At 63.6% G+C, this 18,164-nt stretch overlaps 1 protein-coding gene across 1 annotated transcript in view; it reads right to left on the reverse strand.

Moving 5' to 3' along the window:
* ZFPM1 (zinc finger protein, FOG family member 1) overlaps positions 1 to 14,383 on the reverse strand; it is a 48,433-nt gene extending 34,050 nt beyond the window's left edge. The window contains exons 1-2 of the mRNA XM_011928082.1: positions 14,285 to 14,383; positions 11,351 to 11,473 (exon numbers count right to left, since the gene is read on the reverse strand). Coding sequence (XP_011783472.1) covers positions 11,351 to 11,473; positions 14,285 to 14,375 — 214 coding nt within the window. The 5' untranslated portion in view covers positions 14,376 to 14,383. The remainder of the gene's footprint in view (positions 1 to 11,350; positions 11,474 to 14,284) is intronic.
* Between the last annotated feature and the right edge of the window lie 3,781 nt (positions 14,384 to 18,164).

Genomic DNA, 18,164 nt, shown 5'->3' on the forward strand with positions numbered 1-18,164 from the left:
GGGGCGCTTGCAGGGCTGGGGTCAGGAGGTCAGGGCTCACTGGCCTAGTCCCCACCTCGGACGAGCCATGTGAACTCACTGCGTCTCAGTTCGCTCATCGGCCCAGGAGCCCTTCCAGGCTGGGGTTGACCCCATGGCAAACAGCAGTGGCAGGACCCACACCCACACCCGCCACCTCCATCATCCACACCCGCCACCTCCATCGTCCACGCCCGCCACCTCCATCGTCCACGCCTGCCATCTCCATCGTCCACGCCCACCACCTCCATTGTCCACGCCTGCCATCTCCATCGTCCACGCCCGCCATCTCCATTGTCCACACCTGCCATCTCCATCACCAGCAGTGGTGTCTCAGTTTCCCTCCTGGGCAGGAGGAGGTGGAGAAGTCAGGCCAGTGTGGGGAGGGGCCGGCCTTAGAGACCCTGACATGTCCCCAGCTGAGGCTGTACCCCACAGGGAGGGCCTGCTGTACCTGTTGGTCAGGTGAGGACACCAAGGTGTGGTCTAGGGACCCAGCACTGTGCCCAGGACCCAGCTTAGCCCAGGGTGGCCAAGATCTGAGCTGACCATGCAGACATGCTGGGAAAGAGAACCTGCGGGCCCTGCCCTGCCCCAGCAGCTCCAGGCAGCCTGAACTGTCCTGTCCCCGTCTCACAGATGAGGACCCTGAGCCCAGAACAGGGTGCAACAGGCCCCAGGTCTGTGGTGAGAGAGGTGACACCTGGAAGCTGGGTCTGCCGTTGTGCCAGTGGGAGGGCTGGTGCCAGTAACAACAGTCCTAGCGGGGTGACAGCATGACCCAGAGTGACAGTGACAGCACCAGCAAGGTGACAGCAGCCAGGCCAGCAGCAGCTCTTCCTAACAACACTGTTCCTGTGCTAGTGACGGTCACGGTGCCCACACTGGTGGCAACACAGGGCATAGTGGTGGGAACGAGGGCAGCTGGGGCAGCAGCTGCCAGCGACATGCTTGTGGCCTGCCCAGCACCTGCCCACTGTCCCAAGGGTCCTCCCAAGAGCGCCTTGTGGCCATCTTCCTGAGGAGGCCACCAGCTCAGGCGGGGAGCTGACTGTGTCCCCGGCCATGCGGCAGGCCCAGGAGGGGCAGGGAGGGACGCTTCTGGGCAGCAGCCGGGGCTCCAGGGGCTCGCCCAGGTGATACTGGTGGGCCTACCCCCGAGATGTCTGGGAGGGGCCGGTAGGGCAACGGCGGGGGCCCGGGCGGGGGCTGGTGGTGGGGGATGGCCGGGGCAGGAAGCCGGGTGGGAGGGCGGAGGAGGAAGCCAGCTTGATTAGCGCCTGCGGCCGAGATAGGCTGCCCTGGCCACAGATAGCTGCTCCCGGAAGGTGGTGAGGCCAGTGGGCAGCACGGCAGGCAGCCAGGCCCGGTCCCCACCCCCCAACCACGGGGACGGCTGGAGACCCAGGGCTCCAGCTGCACTCCTCATGGGGCATCCACTGTCCCTCACCCTCTGCTGCCATGGGGCTGAGGAGGGGTCCGGGGAGCCCACAGGACCCTGGGGGCTGGGCCTGCAGAGCCTGGACGGGTGGGCCTGGGCCCTTCCCTGGAGGCAGGCCTGTGGACTCTGTGCCCACTCAGACCCTCCCCAGCATGGGGGTGGGGTGGCTACCTGACCTCTCCTGGCTCAGTTTCCCATATGTGAAGGGGACACAGTGCCCACTTCAGCCAAGCACTTTCCTGGATCTCCCTCCGTCTGCCACTGAACTGTCCTCCACCCAGCCAGCGGGACTCAGGGGCCACCCAGGTGGGGTCCCCCACACTGTGCACAGACCTGCCCCGTGCCCAGCCTGCTAGGCACCAGACTCCGCCCTGTCCACGTGCCCGGTCCTGCCTGCCCCTTGGCCCCTTCGCTGCTCCCAAAGTCAGCTGGGCCGGCCCCACCCCAGGCCTCTGCACCCGGCTTCCTCTGCACCAGCCTGCATCTCCAGCATCACCCCCACGACTGCTCTCTCCTCCTCAGCGGCTGCTCTGGAGGCCGCATCAGGGTCTGTTTTGCTCACACTGCATCGCCCTGTCTATGGCAGGGCTGGCACACAGTTGGTGCTCAATAAATGGAAGTACAAGAGAGTGAGTGAATGCCGGCTCTGCCTGCAGTTTTGGGACCTCGAGGCCCAGGTGACTTTCCTGGGGTGGAGGCTGAAGTCAGGGCCAGGCTCAGGAGGCAGCTTCTGTATGGCCAGGGCTGGGGTGGGTGCGGGAGGTCAGCCAGGCCTCAGGGTGCTGGCAGCCTGGCCATGAGGAAGCCACAGGGGCCATGGGGGAGCTGGGGATGAAGGAAGGGGAGCCGGTCTCAGGGGCTGCAGATGGCTCTGGCCCCAACCTCAACCCTGACCAGGGGCTCTGGCCACAGGGCCTTGTGTGGAGAGGCAGGCCTGGGGTCTGGTGGTGCAGGCAGGACCTGGGCGCGGCCCCCACCCTGGCCTGGGGCCAGTGCTTGGGAGAGGGGAGGGAAGGGTGTCATGGGAAAGCTCAGGGCCAGGGGCAGCCAAGGTGTCCACGCCAACCACCCAGGGTCACGCTGGCCAGAGCCTGCGACCTCTGAACTCGTTTCCAAGATAACTACCCTCTGCCACCACAGGTCTGACTCTGAGCTCACTGCTGCCTCACCCCTGCGCTCACTCCAGATCGGCGGGGTGCCCCCGGCTCAGGGACTGCGCCCTCAGCCTGGGACACCGTTTCCAGATGCCCGTCACTCATTTGGGACTCAAACGTCAGCTCAGCGAGGCCAGCTCTGCCTGCCCCTCGGATACATGGCGCTCCTACCACGTCATGATTTGGGGTGTCTCCCTCACTAGAGAGCAGATCCTGGAGGGCCTGGGCTGTGCTGGCCTGAGCATGTCCCTCACACACACGCTGGATGGATGAACGCACCACCTCCTTCTCTTGACCGCTCCCGGGCGGGACACCCATGTTCTTTCTGGTTCCAGGGCCCAAGTCCCTCCACCACACACGTCCAGGACAGGCCCATCCCTGTCTATTCCCAGCATCTGATACATGCCCGGCCCCAACGTGCTCAGCAAACCTCCAGGGAAGTGGCGTGGCTGCGAGACACACAGCCCCTCCTCGGGTTCTGGCTCCAGCTCCCCATGGCCCCCTCTGCCCCGCTGTGAAGTGGGGCAGGGTCTGGAACTCCCTCTGGGGACCCCTCAGGTGGGCCCCTGTTCCCTAGGACAGCCAGAGGTGGTGGCTCCTGACCCAGCACTGGGTCTGGTCTATGGAGCTGACCCCAGGCTGACCCCTGCCATCCGCCAGGGTCCCTTCCCTCCGTTAATCTAAGACTAATAGTGCTATCGGGGGCAGCGCCGGGCTGCTGATAAGGCAGAATAGCTGGAATGATTTCCCACCCACGCACGCCGGGTGGGGAGGGAGCGCCGCCGCCTATCGGCCCATCTCCCCGCTGTCCATCAGGCCGGGCCCCCGCCTCAGCCTCCTCCCGATAGCAGGCCTTGAGGTTTGCGTAGACGCTCGGCCGGCGAGATTAGTCAGATGGAGCTCAGCCCAGATAACCAGCCCGACGCCCTCACACACTTGGGTGAGGATTCCCAGCCTCAGGCAGGCCCTGTCAGGACCCTTGGGTGGGGGGGCCTTTGTGGGCCTCAGGCAGGAAATAGCGGAGAGAGCCCTCCTCCGGACTCCCAGCAGCCGCCTGCTCCCAGCGCCGGGATGCTGTACCGGATCACTCACGGCACAGCATCTGGACGAACGCCCCCCAAAAACCCTTCAGGATACCCATTTTACAGCCAAGAAAACCGAGACGGCTCCTTGCAGTCCCTGGCACTGAGCCCCCGCCCTGACCCCTCTGAACCCCATCCACACCTGGGCCCTAATGCTCCAGCCACGACTGACCACTTGAACCTCAGGCCCTGAGCTAGCTGCCTGTGTACACCCAACCCCATTCTACTGTGTCCGTCATGGCTCAGCGTGGGGCTGGGGCCGGGGCTGTCCACCTGCTGCTCCTCCCATCTCTCACACCCAGCCTGACACTTGAGTGTCCCTTCTGCTGGCCAGCAGTGCCCTGGAGACATGGCCAGCCTTCCCATCTCTGCCACCAGGGCGGCCCAGGACAGAGTGGGGATGGAAAAGTCATGACTTGTGTGATCAGCTGGAATTCACCTTGTCCATAGTGGTCCCGGGAAAGAGCTCCAGGCCCTGAGGCACTTACAGGTGGAGCGAGCCAGGAGCAGGTATTTGCGGATCCTGGGCAAGGGCAGGCCTGCCAGCCCCCCGCCCACAGGCAGCGCTGCTCAAGTCCCAGCCCCATGTCCACTCAGGGTTGGACCACCGTGGCCAAGCCGCCTCACCTCGCTGAGCCTCCGTTTCCCTAACTGTAGAGCGGGACCCAACTCAGACCTCCCCTGCAGGACTGGCTGCTGGACACGAGAGGCCCTATGTGCCAGGAGTCGAGAGCTCCCCTCACAGGAAATGCCCAGTGAGAGGCGACCTCCTCAAGTGCCTTGTACATGACCCATGCTGATGTGCTCTTATGCCCAGAGTGTGTGGGTGAGGGTCCCCGTCCCCACCCCAAGCCCCCTCTCTGTTGCTTTCTCTCCCCTGTGGCACACCCTGGGCCAGGGCAGGTGGGGACTTTTGTTCCACAGCCTGAAGCCCCCACATGGGGGCTTCAGGGTCCAGGGGAGCCCCCTGTTCAGTCTCAGCCCCAGGGTACCCCAGGCCTCTCCCCCATCAAAGGCCCGGCTTCCCAGGCCCCGCTTTGCCCCTGGAGTCAGTGAGGTGGGGCGGGGTCTGGGCTTCATGGTGATTGCTCACCCGGGAACCGCACAGGCCAGGGCCAAGGTTGGGTCGGGTTCCCAAGCACCAACCCAACCCCACTCTGCCCTCCCTCTCCGATCCAGCCTGTCTCCAAGGCTGGGCTCCAGCCTGGAACCCCCAGCCCTGTGCTCTCGGGATAAAGCCAGCCCCGCTGCTGTCATATCCTGGGCCTCTCACCTCTGCCCAGGCTGGTACCTCCTCATGGAAAACCCTTCCAGGAGGCCAGGCAGGGGATGTGTGCTGAGCCCACTGGGAAAGTTCTCGCTGACCCCCAAGGGCAGTGGACGCCACCGCCGGGTGCCCTCCAGAAGCCTCCTCCCTTGGCTCCAGAGGACTCTGGGATGGAGCATCCTGCCCTGCCCGAGGATGGCCGTGGGGCCATATGGAGCCCAGGCTCAGGCGGGAGCTGTGGGTGTCACTGCTGGGAGCCTGCCCCGGAGCCTATGTGCAGTGCAGCCATACTCTGCCCTAGACAACCCTAGCTCCCATCTCACAGGCGGACCCCTGTGCTCCTCTTGCCTTAGCATGCCCCCCTCCCCATGGCCCAGTGGCATTTTCTTTCACACATTTGGTTACCAGGAAAAAGCTCTAGGCGCCGAGATGCTTCCTGGTGAAGGGGACCCCACCACCCTGGCCCCCAAGTGGGCTCTTGGCTGCTCACCTTCCGTTTGGGGCCCATAAAGCCCTCATGTTACTTCACACACAGAGTGGTGGGAAAGCCTCATGGGCCTCTGAGGCTGCCTCCTCGTTCCCCAGCTAGCATGGCACCCTTGGCACGGTCCTGCCTTTAGCGTCAGGTCTTAGGCCATCCTTCCCACCCTTGGTGCCTGCGCCACACTGCTTCCCAGACAGACTCAGGCAGAGCTAGGGGAGACTCACTCTCTGCCCACCCAGCAGACCAGACACCTCCTCTGCACTGGCACAGGTGGGCAGGTATAGGGCCAGAGGAAGGACAGAGAAATGAGGCCCCCTCGGTGCCCCAGGATGGAGAAGTGAGGCCTCCTTGGTGCTGCAGGCGGCCCTGGGCAAGAAGCTTTCCTCTGAGCCCAGTTCCCCTCAGTTCTGCCCAGCCTCACAGAGGGAGGTGGGGGAGGCCTGTTCCAGGGGGAGGGGACTCCACACTCCAGGGTCCAGCCCCCATGCTCTTCAGCTTCTTCCTGCACCTGTTTCCTTGTGGCCCAGCCTGCACGATTACTCTCCGGGCAGACGGCCACACAGGGCCCGTGAAATGGGCCAGCCCAGGACCCAGGGAGTCGAATGGGACCTCGGCTCCACCCCTCCAAGTCCTAGTGGGATGGCATGTCTGAGTGCCTCCATTTTCCAAGGCAGAAGTGGGATGCCCAGGAGTTCCAGGACTCAGCCCCACATCTCACAGTGGGACAGTCCTGCAGGACGCGCCACGGCCGAGCTGCTCCCGAGCACGTGCAAGGATTATAGATTATGGCTTAGCCATTTGCATAGCAGAATCTTAAGCAGCTGCCCCTCCGGCAAACAAGGTCATTTCAAAGATAAAATAGGAGCTCTCCGCCTCCTGCCGCCCATCCTTCCCTTTGCATCCGGACTGGTGGCTCCAGGGAGGAAGAGGGAGTCCAGGCCCTGGTGGCCCCTGCTCTGCCTCCACCCAAGGTCCCTTCTCTGTGGCCACTCCTGGGATCGCGCTCAGACCCTGGCCCTTCTCTCCTCCTGCCGGCACCTCCTGCTGCCTCACTGGAGTCCAAGACCACAGGCCCAGTGACCAGGCTGCACTCCTGCCCGTCCACGTCCGCCTCGCCCCCCACTCAGGCCCTGCAGCCTCCTACCCATGCAGGGCTGTGCCCTCTCCCGCTGCCTCCGCTCCTACTGCAGGGCCCCGACTCGCCCTGGACGCCTGCGGACACCCCTCCTGGAATCAGCTCCTCTCTCCGCTTCCCCCTTGCTTCCGGGTTTGGTTTGGGTGGTGACAGCAGGGTTTGGTGAGGTGTGACTGGTCCCTGTGACAGGAGGCTCCGCCTGCAGGCAGCCTCTCACCCCGGCGGGTGTCCTGCTTTGGACATCGAGGCAACGACCCCACTGGTGGGTCCCGGCTCCCGCCTGGAAGCCTCCCTGGTACCGGGCGGGTAACGGGGTTTGGGGGGTGAGCTTCTTCTGCCATGAGGCCACAGTGACCGCCACGGACAGGGGAGCGCAAGGTGGCTGCTCCAGGCCCCTGCTTGGCCGCCTCTCTTGGCCGCGAAAAGGGGAGTTCCAGGTTGCAGATGGCGGCTTCTCCCCACAGAACCTACCTGCACCCGTAATCCAAGAGAACCTAGGCCGCCCCGGGGTGGCTGACAAGCTCAAGGCCCACAGCTGAGGTCTGGGAAGCGGCTCCAGCCACACTCTGCACTACACACTCCTCAGTCCTCCTCCTCATGGAGGCTTCCTGCGGCTGCAGCTGTGGCTCTCCTTACATCCATTTTGTAGATGGGGAAACTGGGACCTGGAGAGGTCAGGCGGCCTGCCTGCTGTCACTCAGCGAGGCTGGGCTGTAGAGCCCGTGCTCTCGTGTCAGAACAGCTCCAGGGGCCCCAATTGGAGCCGTGGCGCTCCACAGCCAAGCTGCTTGCAGCAGACGGAGCTCAGAACGTTTGAAAACAAAAACCAGCACCCACTGAGTGCCTCCCTGATCTCTTTTTAGGGCTCTGGGAGCACCAGGTATCAGGTAGGGCCAGGAGGGGGCTGAGGTGGGGGCAGTAACAGGGCCAGGAGATCATACGAAGTCAAGATAATGGCCACGTGCACACCGGGACAGCTCTCCCCACCCTGGGACAGTTCCCCGCACCCCAGAACAGCTCCCTGTACACCAGGACAGTTCTCCACACCCCGGGACAGCTCTCCACACCCCAGGACAGCTCCCCATACCCTGGGACAGCTCTCTGTACCCCAGGACAGCTCCCTGCACACCAGGACAGTTCTCCGCAGCCCGGGACAGCTCTCAGTACCCCAGGACAGCTCCCCGTACCCCGGTACAGCTCTCTGTACCCCAGGACAGTTCTCCGCAGCCCGGGACAGCTCTCAGTACCCCAGGACAGCTCCCCGTACCCCGGTACAGCTCTCTGTACCCCAGGACAGTTCTCTGCACCCCGGGACAGCTCTCCACACCCCAGGACAGCTCCCCATACCCCGGGACAGCTCTCTATACCCCGGGACAGCTCCCCACAGCTTGGGACAGCTCTCTGGTGCTTACAAAGTCCTTGTGTGCCCAGGACCTCACTTACATTTGCAGTAGGTGTTGGGGGCCTCTTGGGTATTCCCTGGGAGGAGGGGAGGGGCTGGGAGGCCTCCCGTCTGCCTAGTGTTACATGGTGCCTCCAGGGAGTCCCTGACCACCAGGGATAGGGCAGCCTGGCAAGACCCATGGTGGAGCTGTTGGGGGAGGCGCCAAGGCCGGGTCTCTCCTCCAGGCTAACCCTGTCCACCTTCTGGATGTCCACAAGTCCCCATCACTTTCCCTGGGAAGTGGGTCTAACCGGGGTTGGGGTTGGGGGGTTTCCCAGGACACCTGTGAGCCCGGGTCCAGTCAGCAGATGAGGGCCCTGGGCTCCAGGCTCTTCAGCGTGACCGGGTTCCGTCCACATGCAGGACAGATGGGAAACAGGCTCAGGGCCCAGTCACTTCCCCAAAGCCACAGGGTGCAGAGTGCACCTTGGTCCAAGCTGGGGCTCCCTCCACCCCAGATAGGAAAGGAGGATGGCGCCTCCCAGGCCGCCTCAAGAACAGGGCCCCAGGCCAGGTTCAGAGGGGCTGGGGCAGGTTCAGAGGGGCTGGGGCCTGCACTGTCCCATACTTGGGGATGGGTGGGGTGGGGAGCAGCCATGGGTCAGAGACCATGAAACAAATTGGGAGAGACGGGGCAGAGACAGGGGTGAGGGAGAGAGGCATGGAGAGAGACACAGAGAGAGAGAGAAAGAGAGGCAGGGAGGGAGGAAGAGAGATGAACGGCAAAGAGAGAGGGAGAGAGGAAGGGAGAGAGGGAGAAGGCGGGGAGAGAGAGGGGAGAGAGAGGCACTCACACAAGACAGAGCGTCAGAGAGAGGGTCTGGAGACAGAAGGGAGAGACACTCAGGCCGAGCAGGGCAAATGTGGCCAGTCCCCTATTGCGCCCCAACCACTGGACCGGTCACCTGGCCGGGCACTGCCCTTGGGGCCACTGACCCTGCTGGCCATCGATGCACGGGCCGCCCCGAGAGATAAGAGCCCACAGAGCCTCCTTGGCTTCCTCGTGGGTGATAGCTCGGCCTGTGTGGGCCTGATAGGCCGTGGCCACTGCAGCGGTTGGCCAGCAGCCGCATATCAGCCCATCACCGCCCGCTGCACAGAAATTCGTATCTGCGGGAGCCGATAGGGCACCGCCCGGTCCAGAGGATGCACACAGCACAGGAAGCTTGGGGGTGCGCCCCAGCCCCAAACCACGGCCGGCCTCAGGGGCCCAGCCCTTCCCGGCGCCAGGCTCTATCCCCTAGGGCCTCCTCCGTCTGGAGAACAGGAGGATGATCTAACCCCTCTCAACACTGCAGGGGTGGACAGGGACCCGTGGGGTGACGATCAAACCAGTGTCTATGAACCCCAGGCCCAAACCCAGCTCCATCACCTCCCAGCCGCATGACGGTGGACGTGTGCTGCATCCCCGGGCTAGGCCTCCTCCTCCAGAGACTGGGGTCACCATCTCGGCCCCTCTTGGGGCTGGCGTGAGGACCGCCCAGCACCCCCTGTCTGCCCAGTGGCCAACTGGGTCCCACAGGTACACAATGGTCCCTGCCACTGTGTGGGTGGTCTCCACTGAGAGAGTGTGGGAGCTCTGAGGGCCCGAGGGGGCCTGTGTGCACCTTCCCCGCTACCCTATTCTACAGCTGGGGACACTGAGGCAGTCAGGGCGGCGTCTCCCAACCCCACAGCGCTGCACGTGAAAAGGCCTGTCAGGCTGACCCCGCAGCGAGGGCCTGAGGCACCAGCACCTGACCAAGACCCCCGGGACACCAGCGCCTGACCGACCCCTGACAGGCGTGTCCTGGGCCTGCCCCCCACCTGGTGTCCCTGAGGAGAAGGCACGCAGCCAGCAAGTTTCTGCCATGGCACCTGGGCCCCCCACCATCTTTGGGTCCCAGGTGGGTAAGCCACATCGTCTGCTGTGCTGGATGCCTGGTCCCCCCTTCCTGGGGGACAGCAGGAGGAGCCCATGAGAACTGGTGGCCACGAGGCCCCAGTATTGCCTTGGGCAGCCCCACAGCCCGTGCAGGTGTGACTCGGCTTCCCCTTGGGGCCGGGTCATCCTGGCTGTGGCTGCCCAGGCCCACCCCTCTCTCTGTGGTCCCGGCTGTCCCGTTGTGGGAAGGGGCCGTGTTGAACGAGAGGCCTCTCCACGCACGTGCCGCTGCCTACTTGCACCAGCGGGCCCGTGGACCCATCTTTCACGCTCCCTTGCTGCTGGGACCTCGCTGACCCCTTCCCATCTTGGCCCCCGGGAAGGAATGGGGTCCCTCCGCCTCAGCGAAGCCTTCCCTGCTCCCCAGGACGGCGAGCGCCTCACCACGCTTCTCTCCACAGATGGGGGCCCTGCTGGTGTCATTACGGCCGACTGTGCACTCTGCGACGGCCATCTCTCCCGGCTGTATGCCTGGCACACGGCAGGCACTCAATAAATGTTTGCTGCATCTGCACATGCGTCTGGCTTGAGCCCCTGCCCCTCCTCACGCCGTCCCTCCTCCACGGGGACCTTGCGACCCCCACTCCGCCTCTGCCGGGCCTCCTCCCTCCCTCACCCACCAGCTCCCATGACGGCTTCGGTCGGGCAACCCTGGGAAGCCACCCCAGACCCCCAGACGCTCCTCTGGTTCCTCGGGCCGCAGGATTTATTAGGAACAACAGACACAATCTGACTACCGGTGTTCCCTGTGTTCATAAATGGACGGAATGACAGTCCCCAAAGGGGCCACAGGGAGAACCCGTTCGTGGGACGTCTGGGGTCAGAACTCCAGCTGCAAATCACGGAGCAGAGTCACCAAATCACCCTTTAGGGCACACTCTGTGGCCCAGGCCCCGCGGGGCAGTGCGGCTCGGACTCCGTCCCCCACAGCCTGCAGCCACTCTGGAGCGGGGTGGGGTCCTCTCCTGCTCTTCAGGCCTGAGTGCCTGCCTGGGCACCTCAGCACAGCTCTGAATCCGGGCCCAGCTGGGAAGGCCACGGGCCCAGGCAGCTGAGATGCAGCCTCCTGTTCCCAGCTCGCTGCCTTCCCCACCTCTGAGGACTCCTTCCTGGCCATCACACCAGCTCCTCTTCTGCGGCCCAGACCAGGCTCTGATCCAGGGAACCCCCCAGAGCTTCCTTGTACACCACGTGAGGCCCGGGATTGGCCCGAGGGTGCCAAGCGGCAGCGATACCGCCAGCTGCACAGGTTGGCTGAGCTTTGGACTAGACACAGGCCTGGGCCTGGTGGGTCTCCAGCAACCTACACACCCACCCCAGCACCCACGTGGCCCTGTTCCCAGGGGCCGGGCCAGGCTGCCCGGGAGGCGATGTTGCTGCCTCCACTGCCCACATGGTTACCTGGCCCGCTCCAGGGACTGCCCGGCTCTTCCTCCGTGGGCCTGGGTTCCGGTTCCTGTCCTTCCAGCTCCTTGGGGCCTCCTGGGGATATGGGGGTCGGCGGCGGTGGGGGTGAGCTAACATCTGCAGAGAGGAAAACAACGTCACGTCCCTCCTGAGCGCCAGGCCCTGAGCTGCCCCTCCCTGTGGCCGGGAGGGATGCTGAGGCACTGGGCACCGGGTTGGGGAGCTCGGGCCCAGAGCCACCTCCACCTCCTGGCTCACTCTCACTGGGGTGAGACAGACATCCAAGTTTTCCTCTTGGTCTTTTAAAACCCCTCATCCCTCATTAATTGTTGCAATGATAATTGTTATTCCAGCTGCTGTTAATATTTAGGGCACAGGATGGCCGACCCGACCGGCCTGCCCCGGCCAGCAGGCACACACGCGGCCGCCAGCTCCCCGGTCCCCTCTGCTGGCAGCTGGGGGCCCCTCCACCAGGTCCTGCACCGATTCCAGCCCAAAGGGCATGTTTGCCTTCCCAGCTGGCCTGATAACCACCTCGGCCCCGATCGATGCGATCCCATAAAGCCCCCCCACCCCGTGACATCACATGCCCACAGATTATTAATACCCGCGATAAGGGCTGTGATTAACATCAAATAAGTCAATCACACAGTATAAAAGTCCTATTATTTTTGGCTATAAATCAAAGTGGCTGGCATCTGAGCTCCAGCCACTGCGAGGGAGCCTCACTGGACCCGCCAAGCGGCAGACACAGCTCCCGCGCTGCTGTCTTATCTTGCCCATCGCCACGCTATCACTAAGGCCTGTGCCAGGTGCAGCCCTGGTTGTTTTTTCCAGCTCCTTCCTGGGCCCCACCCCCACCCCCACCCCCATGCAGCCCTGGCTCCTAGATCAGATAAGGAGCCTGGCTCCCCGGGGACGCTGGCCTGGGTCAAAGTCCACCACTTGCCCTTTGTTGTGGCCCCTCCATCAGGGCTCCTGCAGCTGGCTGGCAGCACCTGTGTGCAGCACTAAGGCTGGCGGCGGTGACAGCCAAGGGCCACGGGGTCCACATGTGCCACACGTGCTCGCTCCCCATAGCCACTGAGGGACTGGCACCCAGCTCACATGTGCGGGAACTGAGGCTTCAAAAGGGTTAAGGGCCCAGCCCCGGGACCGGCCAGGGAGAGTTCTGACTGCACCACAAGCAGTGTGTGCCAATGGTGATGGGAGCAAGGGCAGGGAGGAGTGACAGCCAGTGGGTCCCAGGCCTCACCAGAGGCTGGGCTGGACACCTGCACCCAGCCTGGCCGTCCTGGGGCAGGGATGTCCCCGGGTGAGCTGGGGGAGATGGCGGACCCAGCCCTGGGGTCAAGTCCCACTGGCTCTGGTGACCCCGGGGCCTGCTGCCAGAAAAAGGGGCCCAGGCGTAGCAGGCTGGGCGTGTGCAGATGGGGTGGTGAGGCCTGCTGGGCTCCTGAGGCTGTGGCCCACCCAGAGGGGACTCTAACACTCAGACTGGGAAATGCTAGGGTGGGGGTCCCCACTGAGAAGCCCCCCTCCCAAGCCAGGGACCAAGGTCTGCCTGGGATCTCCACCCCAGCCCCTCGGCTGCAGACCGCTCTGTAACCTCTCCCCCACCCCCGCTGGCCTTGGAGCCTTTGGACCTGCTGTCACTGCCTCCTGGCATCCCTCCGCCCATCAGGGACAGTCCCACGCATCCATCGCTCCTCCACCCCAGCTCACGTCACCCACCTAGCACCCTCCCAAACGGTCTGGGTATGGCCACATCTCCTCCACGTTGGAGTGGGGGTAATTCACAGTCTGTGTGCAAAGGGTTTCATGGCACGGGTATGAGATTGGTGCCTGGGGCTGCAAGTGGAGTGTGGGGGAGCTGGGCAGAGCCCACCCCACAACCGGCTGCTGTCTCTCTCAGACCTTGGAAAAAGGGGGTGAGCATGCTGACCTCTCCTGGCACCTCTGTCCCAGGGAGGCCCCTTCTCCCAGGGTCTCTGAGTGTGTCTGGGGTACAGCTGTCTCCAGCAGACCTCCTTATGGCAGGTTAACTCTCTCCTGGGAGGGGAGGCCCTCTTCTTGGCTTGCAAAATGCCCTGCCCCATGGAATTGGCCACCAGGAGGGGCCAGGGAGTGTGGAGGTGAGGGTGGAGGAAATCAGGCTAAACCCAGACCTGGGTGGGACCCCCACTAGGGCACTTGCCAGCTGAATGACCCTGGGAAGTCACCAAACTTCTCTGGTCTGTGAGTGGGGTATGGTGCCTTAGCAGGCGACACCACTGTGCACCGAGCACCCACTTGCACCCAGCATCCACTGTGCATCCAGCACCCATCTGCTGTGCACCCAGCATCCACTTGCACCCAGTAACCACTGTGCACCCAGCACCCATCCACTGTGCACCTAGCACCCACTGTGCACTCAGCACTCACTTGCACCCAGCACCCACTGTGCACCCAGCACCCATCCACTGTGCACCTAGCACCCACTGTGCACCCAGCACTCACTTGCACCCAGCACCCACTGTGCACTCAGCCCAAGCAGCATGTCAGCAGGGGCCACAGCTCACCAAGCCCCAGGGAGGGGGCCTCGTGGTCCCCACTTCACAGAGGGTTTACTGAGGCTCGGAGGGGCATGGATTCCTGTCCAACCCTGGGCCAGACCTGCCCCATCTGGGCCTCGGTCTGCTCATCTGTATGAGAGCAGGATTTCAAGCCGCACATGCGGTAGGTGTGCACATCTCCCTTTCCCCGGAGACCCCCCAGCCCCACCCAGGGCCTCTGGGCAGCAGGCCTCCGGCTGGAAGACGCCTGTCCTGGACTCTCGCATATGGTTGGCCCACACCACTCGGACACCACTGAATTCTGAGTGCGTGGTACGGGTAAGCAGTGGAGGCCCCAGCTGGAGGCATGGTGAGAGGGCTCAGTCTGACTCACCTGTACTGGGAGGGCTCGGGGCTTCAGGCGCCGTGGCCTTTTGCTCCGTGTGGCTGGTGCCTACCAATTGCACCTCCTCTCCAGCCTCCATGTCTCCAAGGGAACCTGTGGACACAAGACAAAGGCGGTTCGGGAGGCGCTCTGGGGAGACAGTTTCTGCCTCCTGACCCCTCCTGGCATAGGCACGGCCCTGGTGCCCAGGTGGAGTTGGCAGCTGGGCAGGGGTGAGGTCATCCACCCCTATGAGGTCAGAGACCAGGTGGCTGTTAGCCGAGGGCTCCCTCTAGGTCCCTCAAGACTTGACATTTGGGCATGGTGGCTCACACCTGTGATCCCAGCAGTTTGGGAGACCAAGGTGGGAGGATTACTTTGAGTCCAGGAGTTTGAGAGCAGCCTGGGCAACATGGCAAGACTCTGTCTCTACAAAAAAATACAAAAATTAGCTGGGTGTGGTGGTGCACGCCTCTAGTCCCAGCTACTAGGAGGGCTGAGGTGGGAGGATAGCTTGAGCCTGGGAGTTGGAGGCTGCAGTGAGCCGCGACTGCACCACTGCACTCCAGCCTGGGTGACAGAGTGAGACTTCTGTCTCAAAAAAAAACGACCTGATGATCCTTGACGAACCCCCATCCTCTGCAACAATTCCAAAGCTGCAGGATCGCCTCCACCCACCCTTACCTGCCCTGACCCCTGGCTTCCGCTGGGCCCATGGATTCCACTCTTGCCAGAGAAGAGTCACAACCCCTGTGTCTCTTTCCCACCTACTCCCCCCAGCACCAGGGGACAGGTCCCCACCTGCTCTGGCAGCCGTGGAGCAGCAAGGGGGCCCTCCCTGTCCTGTAGGCCCAGCGTCCATCCAGGCCCCGAGGGTCGCCATCACCACGGCCTCCGCCCGGCATCACCCTTCAATGCCCCGCCCAGGGGCCCAGTCCCCATGCGCTTCCCTCACACTCATTCCCTCACTCTGGGAACTCCCTGGGGTGATGCCCTCACCCAGCACAGGCCCTGCACAAAGCAGGCGCTCACGGACTTGTTGAGCAAACAAACCGAGCAGGGCACAGGTGTCTGCAGCACTGGTGGGTGGAGGACCTCAGGGCCTGGGCCCCTCAGAGACTCACACATCGGGGTGGGGGACTCCAGGAGCCCACCTTACAGGTGACAAGGCAGACTGAGACAAGGCCATGTGGCCCAAGTGTGGGGGCAGCTGCCCCGGACCCCACAGTGGCTATGGAGTGGCGCTGAGTGCAGGCATGCGTGCTGATGTCTGCCCGCGGGGCTGGTGATGGGTGATGGTGTCCAGTGTGAACAGAGGACAGAGGTGTCCTTCCGTATCCTGCCTGACTGCTCCCTGGGCCCCCAGGCCCTGACTCAGTCGGCGTGCTGGGACTGCCCCCTCCGCAAGGCCTGGCCTTCCCAGCCTTCTACTGTCCTGTGTGAGGCACGATGGGGGCAGAGCCTCCGGACCCACTCAGGAGTGGGAGGGGCCGAGGCCCTCCTGAGCCCAGGCCCCACGTCCTGAAGCTCCCAAGTCACGGCAGAATATGAACAAGAAAAGTCTAGAAACCGCACCAGTGTCTGTGAGTTCATGTGTCAGGGGAGCTGAAGGGGACAGAGGGGGCTTCTCTGGCGTGGGGGGGGTGGGGCAGAACAGAAGACACCAGAAGGAAGGCCTAAGCGTTGCAGGCTGGAACCACCACCTCCTGAGGGCTGAGCTCCCCGTCCCTGGAGGCGAGCAAGCCGCATGGAGGGAGAACTGTTCGGCGTGTGTGCCTCTGGCTTGGTGGTTCCTGGCTTTTCTTGCCTCATGGCCCCTCTGGGAATTTGATGAAACCCGGTGACTCCTCCCCAGAAAAACGCTGAGGCGCCCACACGGGCCCAGCTTCAGGAGCTTCTCTCCGAATCCCCGCCGTCCTCCTTCACAGCCCCTCATGCTCCCCGCTCTGCTCCGTGTCTCCAGGGAAAGGCGGAAGATGGGAGGGAGAAGGGCAGGTCAGAGGTGGAGCCTGCTGATGCCTGAAACACCTGCCCAGCCAGTAACAAACGTACCACCCGCCAGCGTCCAACGCCGGATTCAGAGGCTGCCTCATGTCAGAGACCCCCAAAGATGCGAGAGAATGAGGAATGCTGTGACTGAGTTTCAGGCTGATGTCCAAGGCTGACCCCGCCGTTCCACGCAGCAGGGAGGTGGGAAGGTGGATTTTCTGTATTTGGACTCCAGCCCCCTCTCTGATCATCAGCAGGCTGTGGCTGGCTGATGCCATAAACCAAACTGCTCCTAGAGGGGCAGGCGCCTTTTCTGCCTTCTGCTGACACCCGAGGGCCAGGTGCCGCTCCAGGATGCAGGGGTGCACCAGACCGCTGAACACTGCCCGGGGCGTCCAGGCCACTGTGGGGACAGTCAGAGAACAACAGATGGGCTCCGACCAAAAACAATGGCAAGTTCTAGAAGCACAGTGAGGGAAGGAGCCATGAGAGAAAGAGAAAAAAAACACAGGGAGGGGAGGGGCTGCCACCAGCAGATCTCGGAGGGAACAGCGTGGTTGTTGCGAGACCAGCCCCTGAGAAGACAGCTCTGGCAGAGGGGGCCGCGGGGGCAAAGGCCCCAGATGGGGACAGAGGTGGTGGAGGAAGGGGAGGTTGGGGGCCAGGGTGTGCTGGCAGCTAAGGCTGAGGGCAGGCAGGGTCCTGGTCATGCTGACCTCAGAGACCACGGGGAGGAGGCGACTCTCATCCTGGGGCCACTGGGGAGCCATGGGGGAGTCCTGGACAGGAGGGACAGGCTGGACTTTCCCAACTGCAGCCTTCGGGGTTCTACCTGGGACCCACAAGTCCCGGCCTCCTCAGAGCACCTCAGAGCTGTAATTACAGGAGGGGGCTGGGCTCAGACCACACAGGAGCCAGCCCCAGGCGAGGACTCGCAGCCTCCCATCAAAGCGCCCACACGGGTAGGCTCCAGGGCGGGCTGGGCACACGCCTGACTGGTCCAACTCCTGCCCCTGGGACAGGAGGCCCAACCCGAGTGCTCTCCCTCAGCACACGCCAGGGCAGAAAAGCAGCCATGACGGCCCCACCCCCCCACCTCTGCGGTTGGCCCTGAGCAGGCAATGCCATCCACAAGGCCAGGAGGTGCTCAGCCGTCCCTGCCTTGGCAGCAGCATGTGAAGCACTCAGCTCAGCCCGGCTCCTCCCCATTCTAGAGGCCTGTGCTTGCCATGGCTGTCATGGAGCTCGGAGGGGCTGCCCAGGAGCTGAGGTCCCTCCTGCTGAGCAGCTGCACGGCCTCAGGGCCTCAGTCACCTGCTCTGGCAAATGGGCTCGAGGCCACCTGCTTTCAGGGACTTTGGGGACCAGAGCACTGGGGTTGGGGTCCACAGGAGACGCAGCCCTGTGCATAGCTGCCGCAGCTCCAGGAAGGCAGGCTGGCTCTCCATGCCCCACCCAGGTGGGCCTCAGACACCCAGAGGGGCGCTGGGCTGGTGATGGGTTCTCCTATTTACAGGAGAACAAAGGCGCCTGCTCTACACAAAGCCGTGACGACGAGCGTGGAGAAAGAGGCTGCCAGGGTAATTTCAGTTCCAGCACAATTAAAATAGCTCTGATAATGCAGGAGACAATTGTCAGCCCACAAACAGGGTGTGTCAAGGCGGATGCTGCCCTGGGCCTGCCTCGGTGTCTGAGAGCAGCTGCCTGGTCCCCGCTGAGCCTGAGTCAGCACCGGTCCCGTCTGTGGCCACCGGGGGTCCGTGGGGACTGTCCAGATGGGCGACGGAGCACTTGGGCCCCCGCTGGCTGGGGGCATCTGTGAGCCACATCTCCTCTCTGCTGCTTTCCTCCTGGGCTAGCAAAGACTCCCCCTAGCCTTTTTAGGGACCCTCTCTCTGTG

Source organism: Colobus angolensis, unplaced genomic scaffold, assembly GCF_000951035.1.
Source record: "Colobus angolensis palliatus isolate OR3802 unplaced genomic scaffold, Cang.pa_1.0 Scaffold76, whole genome shotgun sequence".
In the NCBI taxonomy this organism is placed as follows: domain Eukaryota; kingdom Metazoa; phylum Chordata; class Mammalia; order Primates; family Cercopithecidae; genus Colobus; species Colobus angolensis.